Below are 26,335 nucleotides of genomic sequence, written 5' to 3'. Positions count from 1 at the left end.
CAGCCGGCAGCGAGGGCCTGGGACCTCAGTGGGGGCCGGGAGGAGCCCGCTGAGGGCCCAGAGGAAGTCTGAGCACTAGGGCCGTCCTCTCACAAGCCAAGACGCAGACTCATGGGATTAAACAAGAGGCGGGTAGATTTTTCCTTCTGCTCCAGACCTTGGAAAGCAAAACCCACGCAGCTTTGTCCTTTAGTGCTAAAGTGTCAACGAGATCTCCGTGTGTCTGAGACATGGGTGCCAGCTAGAGATTGGAAGTCCCTTTTGCTGGTCACACACTGCCCGCTTCGGGTACACGCCCGTGTACCATGAGCCGCGCGAGGCCCTCTGAGCCCCGCTTCCAAGAATCCCCCACTGACACGTAGGTACAGAAGCCTCACGAATTGTCCTTACTAGTCAGTGGAAACAAAGCCACTGAGGCAGGGGGAAGGGGGGAATCCACCAGAAAGTTAAATGACTTTCCAGACTGCGGTAGCAGGATTCTGTTCCCGGCCATCGGCAGACCCAGCCAGCACTTTCATAATTTAAAGCTCCAAATCTGCCCGTCGGGCGAGACTGGGGAAAACATCTGCCTTGATGTTTTATGTGTGTCTCGAGGAGAGCTTAACTCGCGGCGCTGTGAGGTGGTCGGTCAGCTGGGCATAAATCACGGATCACAGGTTACGCTTGGAGGAAAAAGCAAGCGAGCTGCTAGCCAGAAATGTCATGGAAAAAAGGATTTTGTGGGCTCACTGTTCCATGGAACACAATAATTCTTCCATATAGGATTCTAAGGAAAGCGAAACGAACCTTCCAACTCGAAAAACCATATGGTTGGGTGAGTAATGGAGCATCTGGGGAAATTGTGGTATCCTCGGAAAAGAAGGCAGAAGGCATCCTTGATTTGAACTGCAGTGTTTCCCACACACACACGCTGACACACATGTCCATGCTTACACGTGTCCGTGTGGGTTTAATCTCTCTCTCTCTGCATATACTTTTGCTTACCTAAACACTAACACGAATGCACATCATATAATCACAGAGCATCAGGCCTAAAAGGAATTTTAGACTCTAACTTGGTCCAGTCCAGGCTCCTGCCCTATCACTGCAACACTTTCTCATTCGGCCCCCGCAGACCACAGGGAGCTAGCCTCAGCGTTTTCAGCAAACACCCTGTTTGAACCCCGGGCAGCATTCAAGTCTGTTGACAAAATTCCTCCATGTGTCACCCCTCTGCACCACGGCTTCCGTGAGGCACCACCCTCCCGGGTCTCTTCCCTGCTGTCTGGCTGCTAGTTCTCCATCTTCTTCGAAGGTTCTCCCCATCATGTAGGTGTTCACCAGGGGTCGGCCCCCATCACCCTTGACCTTCTCACCCCGGGCCCGCCTCCAAGGAAATCCCACCCATACCCACGGTTCTGATACCTCCTCAACACCGGGAACGCACGCCTTTCCATCTCCCGCCCTGACTCCCCCTCTGAGCTTTGGATCTTCGTCCCCAAAAGCTCAGTCCCACCTTGTGACTGTCTTAAAGGCGTCTCAAACTTAGCACAGTGTAAATGGGTTCATGACCTTCCCAAATCTCTGTCTCCCGTTACCAAACCCAACATCTCCCATCATTCACTACACAAGCAAGCTATCTAGGTGAACAAGTTGGAGAGCCAAGAATGGTCCTCAATACTCATGTCCAAAGTCCTGTCAGTTTGTCTGCTATTGATACCTTGAATCTGTCCCCTTTTCTTCATCTCCACTGCTGTCCCCTCAGCCCAAGCTACCCCCTCTCACCTGGACGGCAGGGTGTAACTCCTCACTGAACTCCACATCTACTCCAACTCCCCATCTATCACCTTCTCAAGACAAAGTGTCAAAATTCGTATCTGATCATGGCATTCCTTTCCTTCACACTGTCATTAGCGGGGCACCTGGGTGGCTCAGTTTGTGAAGCGTCCAACTTCAACTCAGGTCATGATCTCACAGCTCATGGGTTCGAGCCCCGCGTCGGGCTCTGTGCTGACAGTTCAGAGCCTGGAGCCTGCTTCGGATTCAGAGTGTCTCCCTCTCTCTCTCTCTGTCCCTCCCCCACTCACACTCTCTCTCAAAAAAACATTGTTTTTAATTAAAAAAAAATACTTTCAAAGGCTTACAATTCTTCTTAGAATCAAAACCACCTCTACTGAAGCCCGCGGGTCTGCCTAAGCTAAGCGGTCACCTCGTGCTGTGACTCCCCACGCCGTCTCCACGTTGTATATCCTGGCTTCTGCGACCCTGCTTATTCCTGTCAGACCACGGGTCCTGGCACCGGAGGGCCCCCGTCCTCACTGCCACATTAGTTACCTCCTTGGACCTGTGCAAGGATGAAGCCATCACAGCACGAATCACGGTCGCACGCCAGAAGACAGAAGAGATGAACCCCGGTCAGATCGGCTCCCGAGGCTGAGAACACGACGGCCCCGTACGTTCCAGAGAGCGCGTTTTGGAAGCCCGTTGGCTTGAAGCTCTTCCGGCTTGTTGTGGTGAATTCTTGGCCTGGGGAAAAGGCAGAAAAAAGTTTTTTTTAAAGATCTGAAAACAGTTCGGAGTCCGCCACAGTTTACGGGTCACGTGACAACGGACCCTCCGTTTGGGCCAGGGGCAGCATCGAGTCCAAGATGTGACGCTCTCTGCACCGCGAAACTTCTGGATTTCCCATGCGTGAAGGAGGGGGAGCCCAGCAGACCTGGACAGACGCCCCTCACATCTTTGAAGCGCTAGAGGGGATGCGTGGAGAAGTGACACCTATTATTGTTTCTACCATTACCAGCAAACATTTATTGAGCTCCAACTGTGCACACAGACACCGTGACACGTGATTTGCCTACGCGACCTCACTTCGTCTTCACTGCCCTATGGGTGAGGTTCAGCGTGCCCTGCCCGCTACCACACGCGCTTCTGTGCTTCCAACTCAGGCCGGGCGAGAAGCTGTGACGCTGGAGTCACATCGGTCGATCTACGGTTTTCCCGGCACGTCAAACGGCAGGTGCACACAGCACACGCAAACACAGCGGAGCGCGGCTGCAAGAAACACGGTAGGGTACACAGCGCATACTGGCCAACGTTCTTCCTCTGGCCACCGTCTCTGCCTCCAAAGCGACAATTCCAATTTTCCCCTCCCTAACTCGGCAGACTCCCCCCCCTTCCCTCCTCCCTCCCACATCAAGCTACGTGGCTCTTTTAGCATTTACTGAGGCATCGCTCTGCGATGGATTCGATGTCTTTTTAAAAATTGTGCTAGCATTTTAAATAGGACTGTGATAGCTTCTGTCAGTCCTCAGTTAAAAATGGCAAGGTTTGGGTTTTGCCTGTCCCTCACTCTAGTTTTCCCATAAGCCCTGCTATTTTGAGAGCATCATTGTGCAAAGACGAGATTTTTCAGGGAGGGATATATATAGATCTACGGCCAAAATGTCTATCCTATTATTATGTCCCTTTCACATGTGAGGCAAGAGAGCCTGAACGAGTGAACGGTCCTGCCTGGGTTTACACAGCTGGTGGGTGGCAGACGGAAGGCCTTCCCCATCCTGACCTCCCCTCCACCCTGCCGTTCACCAGGACTTAACCGACTCAGGCCCCCGGAAGTAGTGGAGAGGCTTAGAGTGAGGAACCCAGGAGCACAAGCCTTGGAATGAGACAGATTTGGGTGCAAATCCTTGTGGCACCTCAGAGCCTCAGCTTCCCCTTCTGTACAATGGGGATGACAGCGTGTCATCCTCCTGGATGTTGAGGGGATAAAAAGATAGACCGTACATAAACGGGTTGAGCAATGGGTCTGCCACTTGGCTGATGCTCAGCATTTTCCAGGTCTCCAGAAGGCCACATCTTCTGCCCCCTCACATTGCTTCACTCCGCCCCTTCTGCCTGACCGCCCTCTCACTGGCTCCTGAAAAGCCCCAGCCCATCCTTGTCACCAAAACCCAGCCTCATTTCAAGGCCCCATCTCCCTGATTTTTACAGTTAGAATTCGTTTCTCCCTCCCTAGATCTCAAGGCTCCGTCATCCTTCACCCCGTATTTAAGCTACTCGAGACAGTGTCTGCTTCCGTAACCAGCTTGAGACTCCCCAGAGCCATTCCCTGCTGGCCAACCCTATAGTCGCTGGCCATACGTGACTATTTAAATGTCTGTTTCAGTTCTCCAAAATTCATGTTGCAGTAGCCACATTCCAAGTGCTGGTGGCCACGTGTGGCCATTTTGGACAGCAAGGGTTTATAGAACATGCTCATCACTGAAGAAAGCTCCATGGGACCGCAGCCCTGGACTGTAGGGCTATCTCTCAGCCCCACCCCCGGTATCCGCCATATTGCCCGGCACCGGGGACCCCCTGCCCTGAGGTCTTCATGTAAGTGCCTCTTCTTTCTTCCGCCTCAGGTCTCAGTTCCAACGTCCTCTCCTCCGAGGCTCCTTCCCTGGCCAACCTCTAGCAATTAACGTTTTTCTTTCATTTCCTTTTTAAGTTGTCATAAAATACATGTCACATAAGATTGACCATTGTAACCATCTTAAGTGGATACTTTGATGGCATTAGTACCTTCACACTGTTGTGCAATCATCACTCCCATCCGTCTCTATTATTTTGCCTCAGCCCAAAATGAAACTCTGCACCCATCCAACACTGACCGTCCATCCCCTCCCCCATCCCTCGTAACCACTGTTCTACTTCCTGTCTCCGTGAACCTGACCGCCTTAGTAGCCCATGTCCGTGTCTGTCTTGACCCAATGCCCTGTTTTATTTTCACGAAAGCGCTTAGAACCCTCGGAAATGATCTTATTGCTGGATCGATTCCTTCAGCAGTCATTCTGTCTGTTTTGTTCACAGCTGCATCCACAGTGCCTGCCAAAGTGCATATCCCGCCTCAGTAAATATTTACGAAAAGTGCCAGTGCCGAGCTGGTCCACACGAGGTCGAGTCCTAGACAACAGAGCAGGTCTGGGGGAAATCTCAGAGCTGGAAGCGGTTATGCCCTGAAGTCCCAGGTTCCACCCTGATGCAGGGGCAAGGTGCTTCCTCTTTCTAGACCTCTTCTGTGAAACTAGGGGGTTGGGCTAGGCCGTCTAGAAGGAACCTCTGAGCACTGTCTTCCTTTGATTCTGAAAGATCACATGGCTTCTCCTCCACGTTCCCAGCCACAGCTTTTAGGTGCACGGAGACAGAATGGTACTGGGAGATGGACCAAGGTGTCCCGTCTTCCAGGTCGCTTAGGGTCAGGTGTGTGAATGGATGTGCTTGCCTACCTACTAAGCACCACTGACACGGGAGGCTTTCAAAAGCCACGTATATCCCTCCTCAGCTGTGACATCTTACGCCCTTTATGGCACGCAAACTAAAGAAGTGGTTCCTGATCAGGGGAGGAGGCAGGAATCTGAACATCCCTTCTGTGTTGGCTCTCCTAGGAAGCAGAACGTCTGTGTCTGTGCATTTCCTGCTTCAAAAAAAAAAAAAAAGTAGGGGGCTCCTGGGTGGCTCAGTCGGTTAAGCGTCCGACTTCGGCTCAGGTCATGATCTCGTGGTTTGTGAGTTCGAGCCCCACGTTGGGCTCTGTGCTGATGGCTCAGGGCCTGGAGCCTGTTTCAGATTCTGTGTCTCCCTCTCTCTCTGCCCCTCCCCCACTCATGCTCTGTCTCTCTCTCTCAAAAAAAAAAAAAAAATAAACATAAAAAAAGTAAAACAAAACAAAACAAAAAAAGTAAGAAACACACTGATTTAGTTTGGCAACAAGAAAGAGTCTCCGTTTCCCTTGCAATCAGAGATGAGGAGAAAAAAAATAAGAACAAACACTTAGAAAGAAATACAATCACATTAAAAAAAAATGCGATGAAACTCCAAGGGTTGGTTTTAAAGAACATTTTGGGGAGGGGTTACTTGTTTTATTTTGGTTGTCCTTCTTAGACAAAAATAAAGTCTCTATGTGCTGTTACGTTTTGTAATGGATAAAAAAATAACTGGAAGAAACCCTGGGGCAGGAATTCTAGTCCCCCCTGGCCACAGATGAGAGAAATCTCAGCTCTGCTGAACTCTACTCTCCCAGGGAGCCCTCCCCTAAGACAGGATGGAGGCATTAGGCGAAGGAAGGGCCAGAGGCAAAAAGCCACACGCACTTGTCTCTGCCATGGGCTGCAGACCGTGCGAGGCCAGCCGAGGCCTTGGGTCTGGACTGTGGCATCGTCTCCACGTTGCACAAGTCTGAAGCTGCTGGGAGCCAGGCCACCTGAGCTACAGATCTGCGAGAATGGCATGCCTGCCACTCCCCAGTCCGCCCCCCAGATCCTCAGTCAGGCCCCCTGGGCCGCCTTCTGGTTTGTGCCCTTACCTCGGGTCATCAGGAAACGTGTCAGCAAGAACAAAGTCGGTCTGAGAAATCTGCACCATGCTCTAACGGCACAGGTCACCTCACCCCAACCTTCCAATCTCCTCGCTTCACTTGTGACTCCTACTCTGCCAGTGAAGAACTGGAGGCCCAGAACGTCAAGGACCTTGGCCACAGCTAGTAGGTGGCAGAGTGGGGTCAGCCCAGGCAGGCGGGCTCCAGCGCCCTCACCCTTAACCGAGTGAGGGAGGGCCCGGGGAGCAGGGACCAGCCATGTGCCGCAGCTCATGGGGAGCCTAGCTGTGGCCCAGGGCTCCCAACCTCTCTTGGCCCTGATGGAGGCGAGCAGGACAGGGCAGAAGAGGGCGGCTTCCCTGTCCCCGCTCTGTGAAGCCACGTAGGGGAATTCAGACACACTTGGGTTCTCACCCACTTCCCCAACTGATTAACAGTAAGACCTTGTGAAACTCTTTTAATCTCTCTGAGCCTCAGTCTCCTCATCTGTAAAACAGGGGCTATGATCCCTGTTTCGCTTTCCTCGAAGAATTTCTATGAAGGTGGATGTAACAAGTCTAGGGAAGTGAGCTGTAAACTGCGAGGATATGCCCTTGCTACTCAACTTGAGGCCGGGGGACCAGGCCTCCCCGAGAGCTTATTTGAAAGGCAGAATTACTGACTCAGCATCTGCATTTTTATGAACCCCCCAGGTAATATGCAAGCGTGCTGCAGCTCTAGGAGGCCCCGGTTGGTGAGGGAGACAGTCCTTGGAGGTTTTGGACCCTTGTGAGGTCTGGTAACTTCTGGGGAGGGTGGAGACCAACGGGAAGGGAAGGCGTGAGAGAGGCAGCTGCAGGGAGCTTGGAGTCCACACCCCTGCTGGGGATGCTCCCTGCTCATCGACACCCCTTGTGTCTGCTCTGTCACTTAGTTCCTCACCTACGGAGGAAGCCTCCCCGTCCCGACAGTGTGGTCCCCTCCCTGAACTTGCCCTGCCAGGAAGCAGCTCTAAACACGAGTGTCAAGTTAAACCACCGAGGCCCCAAACCATCTAGCTCAGCCAACCTACCCTTTTTCAAATACACAGCCGGAGAGTCCGGAGTCCCATTCCTCACTGTCACCTGGCACCTAAGACTCCCGAAGCCGGTGGCCTCTGAGTTCCCCAGGGTGTCTTGATGCTGGAGATGGAAAGAGGATGCATTATTATCCAGAGATGGTCACTGCAGTTCCACAAACATTCACCAAACTCTGACCGTGGCTAGGCGCTGGGGCTGCAAAGGTACAAATAGAAGATTCCTGCCCGTTAGTCTCTCCCCATCTATTGGAGCACACCGACGCGGAAGCAGAAAACTCCGGCCCAGAGTGTTAGCTGCAAAGACACATGTAAGTCAAGAGGAGGTGATTACAGAAGCGGGAACGAGTAATTCTCCTGAGAAAGGAGAGCTTGAAAACTTTCCCAGAACAAAAGTGAATCTGGGTGGGGTACTGACGTATGAGTAAGAGTTCATCAGTTGGAAATAAAAGAAGGGGGTTTTAAGCAAAGTAAGAGGCAGAAGTGACGACAAAGAATTCTGTGGTGTTTTGGGGCTCCTGGTGGCTCTGTCGGTTAAGCCTCTGACTTCAGCTCAGGTCATGATCTCACGGTCTGGGAGTTCGAGCCCCGTGTGGGGCTCTGTGGGGACAGCTCGGAACCTGGAGCCTGCTTCCGATTCTGCGTCTCCTTCTCTGTCTGCCCCTCCCCCATTTGTGCTCTGTCTCTCTCTACTCAAAAATAAATAAACGTTATAAATAAATAAATAAATAAATAAATAAATAAATAAATAAATAAAATTCTGTGGTGTTTTGAGGACTAGAGCCTGTGGTTCTTAGAGACTGTCAATCTCGAGAGGCAGAGTGGCAGGAGAGGACGGACGCAGAAGCATCCTTATGGGCACAGCTCACGTCCAGTGAGGATCAAGGGAAGGTCTGTAAGCTTGGAAATGAGGTCAGACGTCCAAACGCCTTGCCATTCTCGCTAATCTCGGATCCCTCTTTCTGCCTGTTTCCAGAACTTCTGCTGGGGCTGGGGGGGGGGGCAGGATAAATCTGTTTTCATCAATTTGTGGTTTTTTCCCAGGGTTCTGCCCCCCTCTCAGAGTTGCCTGAGTTTCCTGGCTGTGCGGTGGAGGGATGATGGCCTGGGGAGGGGAGCAGGGTCCCCGAGAGGGAAAGGGCCCTGCACTCCTGAGAAGGGTGTGGGTGGCAGGTCCCAGACTGCAGGGCCCCCCGCCCCTGGAGGCGGTGGGGCGAGTGTGAGCTGGATGATACACCTGCAGCCTAGACCCAAACAAGAGGCTCCTGCCTTGATAAAGGGTCCCTTGCACACCCCACACCTAACCCAGACACAAGGCTCCGAGGAGCCTGGCCCTGTGGCTGCAACACTGGGCAGCGTAGACCGGCCAGGTCACTCCCCATCAATGATGACACCTGACCCCGTGTCTCAGGACAGCACCGAGAGCCCCGGGGCCCTGCAGGGGAGCCTGGAACGGCTGAGATGGCATTTCTTGCCTGCCTGTTAACAATACTAACAGCGGTGGTGACAGCTATTACGGTCACTGAGCTCTTACTCTGCAGCAGAAACTGTCGTGTGAGCTTCTCCACGTAGGACTTTACTCAATCCTCGCGATAACTGGGGTGCCATTACCACCCTGCATCATAGGTGAGGGCTCCGAGGAACCAAGGGGTGAAGGGCAGGAAGTCAGCAGTGGGGCTGGGACCCAAACCCGGGCAGCCAAGCTCCAGGGCCACCTCCTAATAACACTCCCTGCAAGAGGCTGTCTCTCGTGGGCTAAGGAGTTGGGGGGAGAGTGCATTCCTTTTTGGCTTTGTTAGTTTTATTTTTTAATGAGGAAGTGTTTTATTTCTTATTGACTAAAATCTATACTTGTCAGGGCATCGGAGGATCCAACGACTGACACTCTCCTACTCTGGCTCAGAGGAATGCGAGGTGCTTAGTAAGCACTCAATAGATGCTATCAGCTATCTTTTGCTATCACTAATAATTCTGCACGCCGGGTCTGATCCCTGAGGGAGAGAGGAGTAGAATCTCCTTAGATCAGAGATGCCCAGGGACCTGGCAGCTAGCTGCCCAGGGAGCACCGTCACTGACTGTGACCTCAGGCCCCTCGACTACCAAGCGTCTCTGGGAGGTGTGGACAGAGGTGTCCCATTAGTAGGGTCACTTTGACTCGGACCAGCCAAGGTGAAGGGACAGCACTTGGAAGCCCCAGACAGCAATTAAATGCAGCCAGTCTGTACTGTCCCACAGCGTTAATGCCAGCGGGTCCTGGCCGACTATCACCAGTGTCCCAGTCTATCCTCCCTCCCCGCCCACCGCCCCCATGTCCCCCTGATACATCTGAAGGCAGGTCTGGGCCATGGTAGTGAAAAAAATAATAAAGTCACGGCCATCCTCCCCAACATGCTTTGACCTTTAAACTCAAGGGATTTAACGTTGCCTCCACTGCTGTGTGTTTTGTGTTAGCTTCTCGAATCCTCACCAGAAGCTTGCGAGGTCAAGCCTCCATGTTATAGATAAAGAGTTTGAGGTGAGGAACGTGCACGTGGTCTGACAGCCCCAAACGGACAAGGTTTGGGATTCAGTCTAAGACCCCTACCTGCCTCCTCTCTAGATCCTGCAGATATAGACCTGGCTGGAATCCTAAAATTCAGGGGTCCACCTTCCAAGCCCCTTCCTGCGATGTTGCTTATGAACACACACTCACACACCTGCACAGGTGCATGTGCTAAGGGCAGGCAATCCACCCGTGTCAGTGATGTCACAGAACTGCTAACAAATCGACATGCCCTTTAAAAATGTGAAATGAATTATGTGCATCCACAGAATGGACTGGTAGGCTGCCATTAAAAAGAACAAGGTTCATTTTAAAGATGGAGAAAGTTAAACATTATGTGAGAAAACCAAGGTAGAAAAGAAGATGTAGTGTAAGATATTAACACGTAAGCAAACACAACAAGATGCTCATAAACATATAGAAATTTTCTGGAAGTTTCCATGAAAAACTGGGCAGTAAAAATGGAGATTTGCATGTGGTTCGGAGCTAGCGTACCCTTCGGTCCTAATTCACAGTGACGGTGAAATTGCCAGCTTTGACCTATAGACACAGCAATTTCATGTGGTTCTAACTAATATTTAACATTTTTCTTTCTTAAGCTATAATCATATTTTACTTCTACAATGGAAAGGAATGCTGGGGTCCGGGACTCAGAGAGACAGGTGGGACTTAGGGCTCTGGACAACGTCCCTTCACGCCCAGTGCCCAAGCTGCCAGTGGGTAACAGAAGGGAGTGCTCATTGACAATCCCTCTGACCCATTTGTTAGGAAACGATTCTGCTCAGACGGACACTCCTCGGGACAGCTTCATCCTGAGCCATCACTGGTCCACTGGGGTATTTTTCCCAAGTCTCATCACTTTGAAGAAATGGACGCAACACGGGGTCGGCTGCTGGCAGTCTCATTCCACCACCTGACCAGCCTGGTGTCCACTCAATCAGAGCATGTCTGACACAGAAAGGGCGAGACGCAGAACCCCCACACAGCTGCCATGCCTCACCTGAGCAGACGCTGTGCAGGCCATGTGGTTATTTGTCCAAGCATAGAAATCACACAAGACTTCTGATCCCGCTGTGGACACTGCAAGGAGGCTGCAGGCTTCATCCAGCGCACAGTCTGCAAGCACCATGGGACAGTCAGTGTGCCTGTCTCTCTCAGGTGATGCTGAGGGCAGGTGGACACATACACCCCCCCCCACTGCCCCCAACACACCCAAACACACACACACACACACACACACACACACACACACACACACACTCATCCGTAACATGGATTTCAATGACCTTCAGAGACTGTAGGGTTATGAGATAATCCTTGTAAACATACATGCTCGATAAATATCATTGCTGTTATCACCCTTTTCTGGCCATGACATTGGTACAGACAGACAGCTCTCCTGACCCAGACAAATAACTCTACAAGGAACCGATGTCCATCATTTCTGCTCCCTTACATTTAGCACAGCAATGTTCTCAGTACGTAGTATATGCATTATGAACTCTGAGGTGAAACTATGAATTGAATATACACTTGGGGAATTGACCCATTTACCAAATGTTTTGAGAAAGTGTATTTTCTCATTACAGTTTCAGTGGTTTTATTTGATTTGTCTTTCCCAGGTCAGCACAGAGTATTTTCCCACACGCCCGGCTCCCCAGCACCCCTTACCTGTCAAGCATTGTGTCAGTGGAGACCCAGAACCAGGGACTCTGGACCTGCCCGCCACAGTGACATCCGCACGGAAGGTCACCTTAGAGTCTGGAGCCTTCTCAAATTTCTGCATCACTGAAAGAAAAGCAGAATGATGACATTGGACTCTGAAAGGCAGAAGGCTTCTCTACAGAGAAGCCAGGAAGAATGCCAGGCCAAGAAATCACGTCTATGTGTCTGTCTCATTCACAGTGCTTGGTCACACAAATGTCCCTAGGAGAGGAATTCCCTTTTAAAATAGTTCCAGCATGCTGCCTCATATCTGATGCAGAAAGCTATGTATTTTCATGTCTCCTTTTGCAACCTCATTGTCAGGAGGTAAGGAGAAATTTTAATATTATGCTAGTCCTTACCACTCATTTTTTTTCCTCACTGATGGTGATTTTTCTATCTAAATTTATATTTTCGTGTCTTGATCTTTGAGTGAAAATTTTCTTATAATTATGCTGTTGAAAGTTTTCCTTCCAGAAAACAATGTTTACTTCTTTCTGGAAAGAGGTAAGTTATCTTTTTTTTTTAATGTTTGTTTATTTTTGAGAGAGACAGAGACAGAATACGAGTGGGTTAGGGGCAGAAAGAGAGGGAGACACAGAATCCAAAGCAGGCTCCAGGCTCCGAGCTTTCAGCACAGAGCCCGACACGGGGCTCGAACCCATGAAGTGCGAGATCATGACCTGAGCCGAAGTCGGACGCTCAACCGACTGAACTACCCAGGAGCCCCAGAGGTAAGTTATCTTTTAAAAGACAAATAAAACAGGCACATGTGGGTTCATGTAAATCTGAAGACGTGACACGTGGCTCAGGCGTTTTCATGATAGTAGGTGTTTAAGTAACATACTAGCATCTGTTTTTCTAGCTACCATCAACACGCCTGAATTCTCCACTAGGAATGACACAGCCACATGCTCCTGGAGCTAAACAGGGGAGAAGAAATAAATATAAGATCTCAAGGCGATGAGACGCGGAACTCATTCTTGACCCAGCAAAAAAGCACTGCAGATAACCCTCCGGGAATGAGACTCATTTCCAAAACCAAAAATGCCCAGAGGTGTCAGCGTTTTGCAAATAACTCTCAGAAACCAAGCCTCAAAGTAGACCAGTATTAATTTTTTGCAGACATAATTCTAAACGTACAAGAACACCCATTCTCCTACTTATCTGTTGCTTTATAAAACAGACCTGTGTCTAGATGGGTTTTTATCACGTCAATAAATTCAAGACCACCCAGCCACCTTTTTTCCGTTTTCGTAATAAATGCAGGGAAAAAAAAAGTTTATTGCTTTTGGGATAAAGTCGGGAGAAGGGGATGCTAATATAAGAGACACAGCAGGCTTTAAACCTTCACAAATTCTGATGCAGAAAATAATTCTGATTTTACAAGGTAGTCCTTCCGTGTTGATCACTCAAGTTGCCAAGTTCATGTGCTTGGCCCGTAGTCAACTCTTCTGCTCTCCTCTCTTTCTCTCTTTTGTCTGTGTTTACACCCCTTGGTTATCTTGTTTGTAGAGACTGCAGGCTCCGGTCCAGCAAACACCACACAATATTCAGCCCTTTGTCCCTCAGGTGTAACTGGCACGGACGGATACTCCCGACATTGCAGGAGACTAAACAAAATTTGACGGGTCTCTCAATTTCCAGCTGAAGTCTTCCCAGAGGCTGAAAACGCAGTCACTTTAGCACTCCAGTTAGACAATCTGCTGGCTTCCACAAAAGGGACCCTTCAGGGATGAAGGTCTCTTCACGCTAGAGAATTCGGTGAGGAAGCTCATTGCCAAACAGAACAGAAACAATCCATGCACGAAGTTGCCAATAATTCCATAGAATACGGAGTTAGCTGGCAAATTTTTAGCCATTCTATTGGTACAATTTCCCACCTGCCAAGTTTTGACTTAGCAGATATTTACAAATGTCTTGGAAAGCATAGAGGGTCAACACGAGAGCCATTATATGTGATCATGGCTACGCGTCTGTCTCTTTCCAAGACAAGGACAATGTTCTGGGAGTACGTGAACACCTACTACCTGAGCCTGTGACAGAAACATGAGTTTCTTGTTTATTGGGTGGATGCGTTGATGAACAGATGACTGCCAAGACCACCGCAACGCCCGAAAACCTGGAGAGAACCCTATGGAGACGACACCACCCCAACAGCAGCTGATACCTCTGGGCACCTGACGTGCGATATGGAACCTTTGGTGCGGGTCAATGAAAAGCAGAATTAGAAAACGGGGTCTAGAATTAAAGGAAGGGGAGCTTACAATATTTCCAGGGGCCAAGGTCAGAGAGTAAACCACTAACTCTGTAGGTAAACAAAGGGTTTGCCGCAGGCAGTATAGAGAAGATGGAGGGGACCGCCAGGAAGAGACCAGGCAGGCAGTGCTGGCTCTGGAGTCAGCCCCCATCCAAGTCCTTTCGCCACCACCCCTCATCGGCCCTGTGTCCTGGGGCACATTTCAATCTCTGAGAGCCCGGTTGTGTGGTTGTAGGGATTAAATAGAAGAATGTGGAAAACCTGGTATATAACAATTCAGTAAGTGACAAGTCCCTTTGGCCGGGCGACCCCCCCCCACCCCCCCGACAAGGACACCTGCCTAAGTGCCAGGGCTTGTGAAACTGGCTACAGGACTTCTGGTGGCAGGAGAGTCCCCTTCCCTGATCACATTTAGGAAGGAATTTCAAACAGGCCCAGATAATAACAGCAATTCATTCATTCTGTCAACAAGCACCAGCCACTCTGGAATAGAACGAAAAGGTACCACTCTAGCCCCAAAGGATGATATTATCTGAATATCCGATGATATTATACTATCCAAAGGAGGCTAGAATCCGGAGAGGAGAGTGAGGTATGCAATTTTATTTTACTCCGAGAGCAATGCAGAACCACTGAAAGGTGGTGAAGGGCATTGCATAAACCGAATTGCCTTTTATTTTTATTCTTCTTAATGTTTATTTAATCTTGAGAGAGAGAGAGACAGAGCGCCGCAGAGAGGGAGGGAGAGAGGAGATCCAGAGTGGGCTGTGTTGACAGGAGACAGCCCAATGTGGGTGGGGCTCAAACCCACGAACCACGAGATCATGACCTGAGCCGAAGTCGGACGCTTGGCTGACTGAGCCACTCAGGTGCCCCCAGAATTGCCTTTTGGAATAATTGTTGCGAAGCACTGCAGAAAAAGGGCTGTGGGGGGGCCACCCTGGGGCAAGAGGACAAGGTAGGGGAGGTGACAGTATAATCCCTATGGGGGGAAACCCAGGCCCGGACAAAGCGGGTGGAAAGGCCACCAGTCTCCCCCAGGGACACAGCTGACCTCTATACCCTTTGCTTTTTTTCTGGAAGATAAATGCCTCAAAATTAGGACTGCAATTTCACTCTCAAAGAGGAAGCTCCCGTCAAAAGCAAACCGATTGGATTCCTAGAAGAGGCTTTTGACATGCCAGTGGGGACCCAGCTTAACATGGAAATCCTTCTGAAAATCCAGAGAGGGAGCAGTAAACTCCCTCCGAGCTTTGCATAAGAAGCCCGAGACTCCGAGACTCCAAGGTCCAATCTGGAGGCTATTCATCAGCCAGAGCCTCGGGGAGGCATCATGGAAGCTGGCAAGGCTAAGCTCTTACTCATTAACGCTTCTGGTGCTACTGATGACACTGTCCTTTCTGCTCTGGGGGGGGGGGGGGTACTCCGGGCTGAACAAAGCATCTAAGGCTTTGCAAAATGCAGATTACAATCCTGGCAGCTGAGGCGGTGACAGGGAAGCAAAGAGGAGGGGAGTGAAAATGCAAGCACTCCTGTGCTAATCCCAGATGGCCCAGAGTCGCCTGGGCCTAGCAAACGGCTCTCCCCGCCTCTCCCTCATTTGTGATGGGCAGGTAAGATCGGCCTGCCTTGTGGCCTAAGGCACCTTCCAGCTTTAACTCCCCTGATTGCAGTTTTCGCCCAAGAAAAGGAATATTGGAAAAAATAATTAGACTCTCCTTGGATTTGCAGTTTATCCACAGGGACACACACACACACACACACACACACACACACACACACACACACACAAGTCCTTGAGAATCTTTAGCGCTTTGCCAGAGAAGGAAATGATTGTTCTGAGCGTTAGAAAATGAAAATGTCTCAGGACGCCCGGGTGGCGCAGTCGGTTAAGCGTCCGACTCCTGGTTGCGGCTCAGGTCCCGATCTCACAGCTCGTGAGTTCGAGCCCCACGTCCGGCTCTGCACTGACAGTGCGGAGCCTGCTTGAGATTCTCTCTCCATCCCTCTCTTTCTCTCTCACTCACTCTCCCAAAAAATAAACATTAAAAAAGAAAATGAAAATGTCCCTCTTGGATTTTCTCGAGTGTTGTATGTGATTCACTGCACCCACTTCCCTAGAGAGCAGATAGGCTACGTGTGCAAGTGTGCGCGTGTGAGGCGTGTGTACAAGTGTGCGTGTGCATGTGTGCAGGTGTGTGCTTAATGAGGAAGCAGCTAAATCCAGGTAGAAGCAGATCAGTGTCATGGAAAAAACGGGTTTGGGGGTCAGGTACACGCTGGCTCGCGGGCCAGGGATGTTATATCCTGACTAATAAGTCGCTTAGACATTCACACCTCTGTTTCCTCAGCTAAATAATTGGGGATAATAATATCTACCCCTCAGACCCACTGTGAAGTTCACCCATGACTGCCTGTCTAAAATTTCCGCAAGGGGGCCTGGCACGTAGTAAGTCTGTGCACATCAGGCCCTCGCCTCACACGGAAACCTGAGAGACCCCGGCCACCGGCACCGGCTCCGCCTGGTCAAGGTTACAAAGGTAAGCCAGACCCCAGGCAGGAAGGCGACTCTATGGAAAGGTAGGGCAGGGTCCTGAAGACTTAGGTCAGAATTAAAGGCACTTACAGGCTGTCTCCACCTGCTCCTTGATTAACCTGAATCTCCTCCTTGTCCTGAAACATTTATTACCTCTTCCTGTCATGTCACCCCTAACACACCGACCCCCCTGCAAGGCAGGCATTAACAGCCCCATTCAGCAGATGAGGAAACTCTTGAAGGTGAGTGGCTTGCTCAGACGACATAGCTAATGGAGGGCACCATTGAGATTAAACTAGTCCTGACCCCACTCCCATCCCACCGAGCGCTCTACGACAGGTATCGATCGGTTCACCCAGGACTTTCCCACCCATCACCTCGTTGAAGAGCTGTGCCCGGCACAGGGTGGGGCTCAGTGGAGGCTGGTTGTCCTCCTAGGATGGTTTTGTTGACCCTGACAGTGTCCCAGGCGGCAGGCAGGAGGCTGCTGGGGTGACTGAGGATCAGAGAGAGGTTGAGCAATTTGCTCTGGGTCACCCAGCAGGTAAGTTACAGAATCGGGACCGGCACTCAGGTCTTCCTACAACATCCAGCTGAGAGAGAAAAGCTGACCAGCTTTGCAGAGGCACAGCACCCACAGGAAAAGGAAACTCAGCTCGTGAATTATTTTAAAATTCATGGCTCACACACACTGAAGTATTTAGGGGTGAGGTTGCATGATGTCTGAAATTTGCTTTCCAAGGATCAAAAATAGAGAGGGAGAGAAAGAAAGAAAAAGGAAGTGGAAAATGCTAACTTTTTTGGATCTAGGTGACAGGTATTTATTTATTCATCTTACTATTCTTTCAACTCCCACGTAGATTAAAAATTTGCAAAATAAAATGTTGGAGACAAATGCATCTCCTACTTCTCTCCCTTTCTAGAAAGCCCTTGAGAGCACATGCCCTCTCCCCAGGTACGTGGCTGATATAACTCCCAGCACATACTCAGACACTGGGATTCCGAGAGTGGGGCCTCCGTTTCCGACCACAGCAGCCTCCGTCCCTCGCTGTCCACGCAGAAGGCCTTCCCGCTGCCCCTGTCCCTCTGGCTGGCTCGGTACTGGCCGTCCTGGTCGCACTGCAAGCCCGCCTCACTCTTCTGACAGTCAGTGACACCTGAAACGGAGAGACAGATGTACCATCACCGACGTGCTTCTGGGACCCCTGCCCTCGGGGCCCCCAGACTGCCTGTCGTTGACATCGCATGTCCAAGTGACGGATGCAGACACCCTCCAGCGTCAAACTCTTCAGGGTTCCCACCCTTTGGTCAAAGGATCTTGTCCAGGCCCCCTGTTGGGCCACTAAGACCCTGCGATCTGGCTCCACCTGTCTCACTCCACGCGCTCTGTGTCTCCACAGGGCACACGGCATTCAGTGCCCGGGGCACTCCCTCTTGCGGATACCGAACACCATATCCCAAACACAGGCTCTGCTCCCGGGGCTCCACCTCCTGGTGCTCGTTCTCCTCCAGCTTCAATGGGATACCCCTTCACTGCCTATCAGCCCTCCCCTCAATCCTCACTTCCTCAGGGAAGCCCCAGGCTTCCGATATCCGACCGTTACACACTCCCATCCACCCACACCTCTCCTCGCTGCTGGACCGTGGTTATTATTTCCATCTGTCTGTGTGAATGAACTATCCGCCTCCCCCTCAGTAGAAGCTCCAGGCCGGCAGGGACCTGATCTGGTTTTGTTCCTTATTGGATCCCAGTGCCTTGCTCAGGGTCTGACATAGGACATGAGCTCCCGCACTGTAATACCGGGATTTGTAGTAAGAAATATATATTTGGCCTTCCTCTCGTTTCTGGCACAAAGCCCCTTAAATCTCCTGGCATTTCCTAAGTGGTGAAAGCGATAAAGGTGTCTTTTGTTACAGTATAGAGGTCACTTTGGGATGGCTCTTAAGGATGGAGGCTGATTGCTAGGAGAAGCAACTATGTGATTACGGCACTGAAGCTTTCGGTCCCTCTCCCTGACCTCCAATCACCAACGGCCAATGATTTAATCAAGCTCACCTATGTAATGGAACGTCCATAAAACCCCAAAAGGATGGGGCTCTGAGAGCTTCCGGGTTGGTGAACACGTGAGAGGTGGGGGAGAGCGGTGCACCTGGAGAGGCATGGGAGCTCCGCCCCTTCCCCCCCCCCCGCCCCCCGACCATGTCCCGTGCATCTCTTACCTGTCTGTTCCTCGGTTATATCCTGTTATAACAAACTGGTAATTTCGGTGAGTTCTGGGAGGCGCTCTAGCAAATTAGTCACACCCAAGGAGGAGGCCATGGGAACCTCTGACTTAGAGTCAGCTGGTCGGAAGTACAGGTAACAATCTAGACATAGGACCGGTGCCCGAGGGGGTTGTTGGAACGTCCAGTGTGTAACTTGTTCCTCAGAAGCACAGGTAGTAACCTGGGCTTTCGACTGGGGATGGGGGCAGTGGGGTCTCAACCTGTGGGATCTGGTACTGTCTCTGAGAGGATCATGTCCAGATTGCTTATTGCTGGTCTGGGGAAACTACCCCCTACACACACACACACACACACACACACACACACACACACACTGGAATTGGGTACCGGAACCTCCTCCAAACAACCCAGTCAATAAATACTACCTGAATCCATGGATGAATACCTCTATTCCTAACCTTCAGCTATTTCTTCTGCCCAGAAGCCCCTTCTCCACCTGCCCCATGGCTAATGCCCGCTTGTCCTTCAAGATGCAGTGCTAGCTACGACAAGATCATATAACATACATGTCCATTATATTATTAATTACACACATCATATTATTAATCAAACGTTATGTTCTTTTCCTATCAGACTCTAAACTCCCTGAGGACAAGGAAATTACCATCACTTGTCTCCTATATACCCAGTAAAAAAACTTGGCACAAAAAAGAGTGCTTAATACATTTTTGATGAATGATACCGAAAGAGAATGTCTTGACATGGTTCTCCAGGGCTGGGAAGTAGGTTCAAAAATGTTCTTTCATGGCAGCCCAGAGACTTGAGAACATCTAATTTTCTATATAGTAAGACTATTAGTTATAGCACTAACCATTGATTAGTTACAACATTTAGTAGAGAGATTACAAAGGCTACTTTAAAAATCTTTTTTTTAGGGGCGCCTGGGTGGCGCAGTCGGTTAAGCGTCCGACTTCAGCCAGGTCACGACCTCGCAGTCCGTGAGTTCGAGCCCCGCATCAGGCTCTGGGCTGATGGCTCAGAGCCTGGAGCCTGTTTCCGATTCTGTGTCTCCCTCTCTCTCTGCCCCTCCCCCATTCATGCTCTGTCTCTCTCTGTCCCCAAAAAAATAAATAAACGTTGAAAAAAAAAAAACAATAAAAAAATAAATAAATAAAAAGAGGAAGACACAGGAGATCCCTCACTCTGTATGTATGCACCAAGGAAAAGCCACGTGAGGACATAGCCAGGAAGAGGGCCCTCGCCAAGAACCTGACCATATTGGTACCTCGATCTTGGACTTCCTGCCTCCAGAACCATAAGAAATAAACGTTAGCTGCTGCCACCACCCGTCTATGGTAATTTGTATGTAGCAACTGGAACTAAGACATGGTTTATAAGCACCCTATGAGTGGGGTATCATCGGCCCCATCTAATTAATAAGGAAGTTGACATTCAGAGAAAGAAGGAGGCGTGGCCTTGGTCATAGTTCCAGGGCGGGGGCGGGAACCAACCTGGGTCTGGCTGGTGTCAAACTTCAGGTTTCTCCTCTGCTCTCTGTCATTTCTGTAGTGCCCCCCGCTCCCATAAACAAGGATCAACACATCGCATCGATCCCTTTGTAAGAAAGCCTTCCTCCAGCACTGTGATAACACTTCAATTCATCTCAAATCCATGGCTGAATCAATGCGTCCAAGCTGAGGGTGATGCCCAGACGTCAGGGACACTCTGCCTTCCTGGTGAAGAGTTTAATGTCTAGGAGCAATGTCAGACTCCTAGTCTATAAAATCCCTCTGGTTGTCTTAGAATTATCACACTATTACCACTTCTCTCCTAAAGAAACTGCCCTGGGGGTGCCTGGGGGGCTCAGTCGGTTGAGCGGCCGACCTCGGCTCAGGTCATGATCTCACGGTTCGTGGGTTCGAGTCCCGCGTCGGGCTCTGTGCTGACAGCTCAGAGCCTGGAGCCTGCTTCGGATTCTGTGTCTCTTTCTCTCTGCCCCTCCCTCTGCTTGCAGTCTGCCTCTCCCTCTCTCAAAAATAAATAAACATTTTTTTTAATTAAAAAAAAAAAAGAAAAGAAACTGCCCTTACCAGGGAAGTTGACTTGGTCTCTTTCAATTAATCATTTTAGAATTCTAAAATCTATTCAGATCTAAAACATTAATGGTTTGCTCCGCGTTGACACAGTTTCAGATGCACAACGAGGCGAGCTGTGCGCCCTTGCGAGGAAAAACCCAACAACACCTAGGTGACTATCACGTAGGCCGAGTGAAATCACATGACATATGGGAAGGCCACACGTACCGACGGTCCTGACAAAGTTATAGGGCCAGAAAGGGAATGTGAGCCACACAGTTATAATGACTGGTAATGACTGTGGGTGGAAAATTTCTTCCATTTCTCAATCTGATAAGCTTGGCTTACAAAAATCAGAAGTTTCAGAAGCAGACAATGCCAACATCAAAGGCCGGTTATGCCACTTACTAGGGGAGGGACTCTGGCTAAATTACTTCTCTGAGCCTTAGAGTTCTTATACGCAAAAGTTGGGCCAATAATATTTACACAGAAGGGGATTTGATAGGATTTAAGCCATCTGACCCAGATCCTGGCAGGGTACAGGCATACGGAGGTGGTGCCCCTTTGATCATTATGCTCTGCACCCACTGGGTCTCCACGGCCAGCAATTGTGTCCCCCTCCAAGAGACACTTGGCAACATCTGGAGACATGTTTGCTTGTCGTAACTGGGAGGGGATATGCTATCGGCATCTAGCAAGTAAGGGTCGGTGATGCTGCTAAATAAACATCCTGCCACACAGAACACGGTCCCCAGAATGAATTTTCTGTCCCCAGATTTCAACAGGGCCAAGGTTGAACCACCCTGCTGTGTCCCCATTGCATGGCAGGGACTCTCTTTCAAGCGGGGACCTGGCGACACTTACAGTGAGTGTGGCTGAAAGCTCCAGCAGAAACGGTCGTCCTGCCCCTGGGACATGGGACACAGGCCACGCTGCCTGCCTGTTCTTGGTAGAATCCGACGGGACAGGGGATGCAGATCTCCTCCTGAAAGTAACTTCCCTCAGGACACTTGACTGGAAAAGAGAAACAGAGAAATGATGTTAAAGAAAAGATTCTGGGGGCGCCTGGGGGGCTCAGTCGGTTGAGCGTCCGACCTCAGCTTAGGACATGATCTCACGGTTTGTGGGTCCCAGCCCCCCGTCGGGCTCTGTGCCAGCAGCTCAGAGCTTGGATCCTGCTTCAGAGTCTGTCTCCCTCTCTCTCTGCCCCTCCCCCACTCACACTCTGTCACTCAAAAATAAAATTAAAATGTTAAAAAAACTTTTTAAGGAAACAAAGAAGAGATTCTGGCTTTACAGGTGTCACCTCGGAACACACAGGCCATGTGAAATCCCAGCAGCAGGACAAAAGCTCACTCACTGAACAAGTGCCCAGTGAGAATCTGCAATGTGTCAGACCCTCAGAGTCGAGGGTAAGCTGTGGGAAGGGTAGACGAGGCTCTGGCCCTTCAGGAGCTGACGGGCTAGTAGGATAAGAGGCTGTCCGACGAGAACTTCAAATGTGGGTAAAGCGAGGCAGAAGAGGAGTGTACGTCAGTGAGGAAGGCCCTCTGAGAGGTGATGCTTGACACCAAATGATGGGGAGCACCCTGGGCAAAGAGCCAAAGAGTATTCAAAGCAGAGATGACAGCAAGTGCAAAAGTCCTGAGGCAGGAGTTCGGATTAGTCAAGGAACAGAACGAAAACAGCCAGACAAAGCCAGCAACTAAGCTAGACCTTAGCAGACAAAGGGAAGACTGGCCTGAGACGAGGTTTGGGAACAACTTGAAAGATGAGGGTCCATCGCTCAGTTGCCATGGGAATGCTGCCCTAACTGGAGGGCATGGTGGGGCGCAGCCTGGGGTGCAAGCTTGGGGGTTAGAAGGATTGGCTCAGGTCCCTCTCCCCGTGATACCTAAATGACTATGGACTTCCCGGAGGCTCCATTTTCTCCTCTGTGAAAGGTATTAATAATACGATCCCGTTGGAATGTAATGATGATCATAATGCCAGACTCATATACACTCAACAAATGGTCGCTATTTTGTTTTTCATTTTTAATTCCAGTGAGTTCACCTACAGTGTTATATTAGTTGCAGATGTACGATCTGGTGATTCAGCACGTCCCTGCATCACCTGGGGCTCATCATGGCATGTGCACTCCTTGATCCCCATCAACAATCTCCCCCACTCTCCCACCCATCATTATTTTTATACTCGAGGGAGTCCTTCCTTGACATCGGCCAGCCTCAATATCCACGCTGTCCAAACAGGGCAATTTCAACAATTCAGCACCCTCTCATTAGACTCATGCGGCCTCTCCCTGCCGGTTGGTCATCGATGGTGTTGCTCAGATCTGGGACCACGGTGAGGTGAGACACCCAGGGCACAGGATTCACGGAGGCCCTCGCTGTCGGGTTGTGGGGTTTCTGATTTACTCAGAAATACCAAGTATGACCCTGAGAGGGAGGCCTCCGTACATCACGCCCCCTGGAGGCCTCACTGGCCTCGTTCCTCGCCTCCCTGTGCTACCCTGTTAATCTGCAGATTCTCAGTGCTTTCTGCCCCCTCTGATTCTCACATTTCTAGTCCTTTCTCATCTGTTCCTCTACTACGATCTGGGCTGAGGAACCAGAAACCCCAACTAGAGAGACGCATATCTCCCAAGAGTTGTTAGGGTCCAGGAGCTCTAGCTTAGGAAAATGCGTAAGTTTGGCCACACTGATACTGATGGCTCAGAGAAGGGGTGGGGAGAAAAGAGGTTCTTGTTGCTTTCTTTCTTGGTTCTGGGCTGCGTTCCCAGGAGTTTGCCAAATGACTTCCAGAAGAAGCGAGCTGTTACCCAGTGAAGGCGAGAGCCGGAAGCCTGTCTGCTCTTGGGACCCCTTCTCTGGGCCCGGCACTCTGCTGTGGGCTTCATGGCCATAACCACAGCACACCCGTGAGTCGGTGTTTTACCCTCATGTCGCAGATGAGGAAGCTGAGCCTCGAGACATTCGTGCATGACTCCCTGGCATGCTTCATGCAAAGGGCTGTGGGGAGGTAAGGTAAAATTACACGTCACACCAAGCGTGGTGCCACGATCCTCTAAGAAAGGTACCATCCTCTTTCTAGACTGGAAAAAACTGAAGCTCAAGGTCAAAGTGGGCCGGGCGATAAGGTGAAAGAGGTGCATTTGAGCCCCCTTCCCTAAAAACCAAAGCCTTCTCTCCATCCGCCAGTTCGAGCACCTTCCCTCCACAAAAAAAGTGAGCGCGAACGTGTGGGACGTGGAGCCAATGTTGACTCAACCGCCATCTCTCTCTCACGCACACACGCCCGGCACGTCTGACTAAATCAGAAACTCAGGGCACATCTTGGAAACCGAACGGTGTGTTTTCCGGTCTGCCCCTGAGCAATTAACCCCCTCCCCCAGACAGTGGGGTTTCATTACTCCTATGAGTCAGGTCCCTGATCATCTCGAGTATTTTAAGCCGAGGACGCGGACTATTTTTTCAAGTGGTCTCCGAATTCATCGCTAAGGGAAAACAAAGCCTCTCCCACCGGTTCCAGCTGCCGGGCCTCCCAACCCGAGGGGTGGGTGGGGGGCAGAAGGAGAGAGCGGGGACTCACTTTCATTGTAAGCTCAGCCACTTGCAGGCCTCACGACGATGCTCGAGGAACCCGCGTCCTGCTTCTCTCTGCCTGTGCCGTCAAAGCCTTTCCACCCACGGGAACGCCGTGCTCAGGTCAGAGTGAGGCTCGATAGCCTCCCCCCTCCCCCGGCAGGCGTGGGCTCTCCAAGACCCCTCCGTCCACAGCAACAAGTTGGCACCCATCTTTCAATTAACTCCCTCCACGAAATCGTCAGAAACTCCTTTGGTCTCGGTGCCCTCCTTCATAAGAGGAGACAGTCTGGCCTACTGGAATTCGAGGGCTTCACCAAGCTTCCGGGTCAGGCCATCCCTCCAATCACCCTGTCCCCACGGGCCCCCAACCATGACAGCCATGCCTCTGCTGACGAAAAGTATCCGCGAGGAAGTGTAACAGCCCTTCACGCCCTCAGCTCGCTCCGCTCCACCCCGCGCCTGGCCCCGTCACTCTCCGGCCTGGAATTCTCCCCGGCACCCCCAGCAGGCCACCCCTGGCCGGCCCCGGCCTCTCCCTCCCTGGCTCCTGCCTCTCTCTCTGAGAGCCGCCATATCCCCACACACCCCACTCTCCAGCCATACAGACCACCGACTCTGTCATCATTCGGCCACAGCTTCGTGACTCCTTGCGCTAACCTCCACTTCCGGAATGCCCTTCCGCACGGTAGCACCCTCAGCACACAGGCACACACATGCACACGCGCACACGCATGCACACACAGACGCGTGCACACCCCACTCCTTGCCTGCTCTTCCCTGAGCAGCGATTCCGACGCACCTGGCATCCCAGCGAGCCTTCCCTGACCCGCCCGGACAGGGAGGGAGAAGCCTTTCTCACTGACACCTAGCTGGCTTTTCATTTCTCTCTCCCCACCTGGATTGTCAGTTCTTTGAGAGTGCAGTTCTGGCCTTTGCTTCCATGACTACGAAACCCGGGGCTTAACACCTAGGTATGCTTTGCAAGCTTCGATGGATGGATACCATAGATGGGAAGAAGGCAGGAAGAGGGAAGAAGGGAAGAGGAAGGAAACAAGACGTAACATGTTACTTCGGGGGGAAAAAACACCCATAGAGAAGGAGCTCTGTTCGAAGGACTTGTAGTGAATGAAAGTTAATGTGGTCCAGAATGGAGAACGGAAAACCTGGACAATTTCTCTGACATTCTCCTTACTGGACCAAACGGATATGGAAGTTGCCAGCAGGTAATTCTGAAGGGAAGCCGCGTGGTTGGCCTTGAGGCAAGAGGGGGGACATAACTGACCCCGTCGAAGCTGCAAACAGAGCCCAGGCCTCCTCTGCAGGATTTGTTCCCGGGGTAAGAGCCGCCAGGCCTGCGTGAGTCACAGGAGGTGGAGGCTCCCCACCCCCAGCCCCCACCAGCCCCCAGTCACTGCCCTCCGAGGGGATCATGCAGATTAGCCTTCCCCGGAAACGATACACAGAAACCCGGCTTCATCTCCCCAGGACAATGCTCTGCTTGTAGCCCCACAGCTGTGTCCCAGATGTGCTTCAGAAGGAGAAAGGGCCAGTTAGAGGAGCTGCAAGGACCCAAGGGCATGATTTCACAAAGAACCCCCTTGTTGAGAAGACAGCAGTGTGAGGCAGGGGACGAAGAATCGGGAATCAGGAGAGCTGGGTTCAGATCCCGGTGTGGTCAACGAAAAAGGCCATTCGTTGAGAGGCCACCAGGTAGGAAGAGGCGCACTGACTGCATCATGCCAGGCAAACCACAACCCCCAGGAAACAGGTGTTATCATCCCTCTTCTTCAGAGGATGCCTCATGAGGGTAAGTGATGTCTCAAGAACCCACACAGAGAAAGTGTCGGAGCAAGGACTCGAACCCAGCTCCACCTGACGTCAAAGAGCAGTCTCCCAAGGGGGCGCCTGGGTGGCGCAGTCGGTGAAGCGTCCGACTTCAGCCAGGTCACGATCTCGCGGTCCGTGAGTTCGAGCCCCGCGTCGGGCTCTGGGCTGATGGCTCAGAGCCTGGAGCCTG

General features: G+C 51.1%; 1 protein-coding gene across 1 annotated transcript in view; it reads right to left on the bottom strand.

Annotated features, from left to right (window-relative positions):
• Positions 1 to 26,335, bottom strand: part of TG (thyroglobulin) — a 244,730-nt gene that overhangs the window by 171,421 nt on the left and 46,974 nt on the right. The window contains exons 21-26 of the mRNA XM_040494469.1: positions 21,596 to 21,745; positions 17,417 to 17,587; positions 11,602 to 11,718; positions 10,931 to 11,046; positions 7,386 to 7,494; positions 2,314 to 2,505 (exon numbers count right to left, since the gene is read on the bottom strand). Coding sequence (XP_040350403.1) covers positions 2,314 to 2,505; positions 7,386 to 7,494; positions 10,931 to 11,046; positions 11,602 to 11,718; positions 17,417 to 17,587; positions 21,596 to 21,745 — 855 coding nt within the window. The remainder of the gene's footprint in view (positions 1 to 2,313; positions 2,506 to 7,385; positions 7,495 to 10,930; positions 11,047 to 11,601; positions 11,719 to 17,416; positions 17,588 to 21,595; positions 21,746 to 26,335) is intronic.

Source organism: Herpailurus yagouaroundi, unplaced genomic scaffold, assembly GCF_014898765.1.
Source record: "Herpailurus yagouaroundi ecotype Mexico unplaced genomic scaffold, PumYag 186, whole genome shotgun sequence".
NCBI classification, from domain to species: Eukaryota; Metazoa; Chordata; class Mammalia; order Carnivora; family Felidae; genus Herpailurus; species Herpailurus yagouaroundi.
The sequence above is the reverse complement of the archived record's forward strand: the minus strand, read 5'-3'. Positions and strand labels throughout refer to the sequence as shown.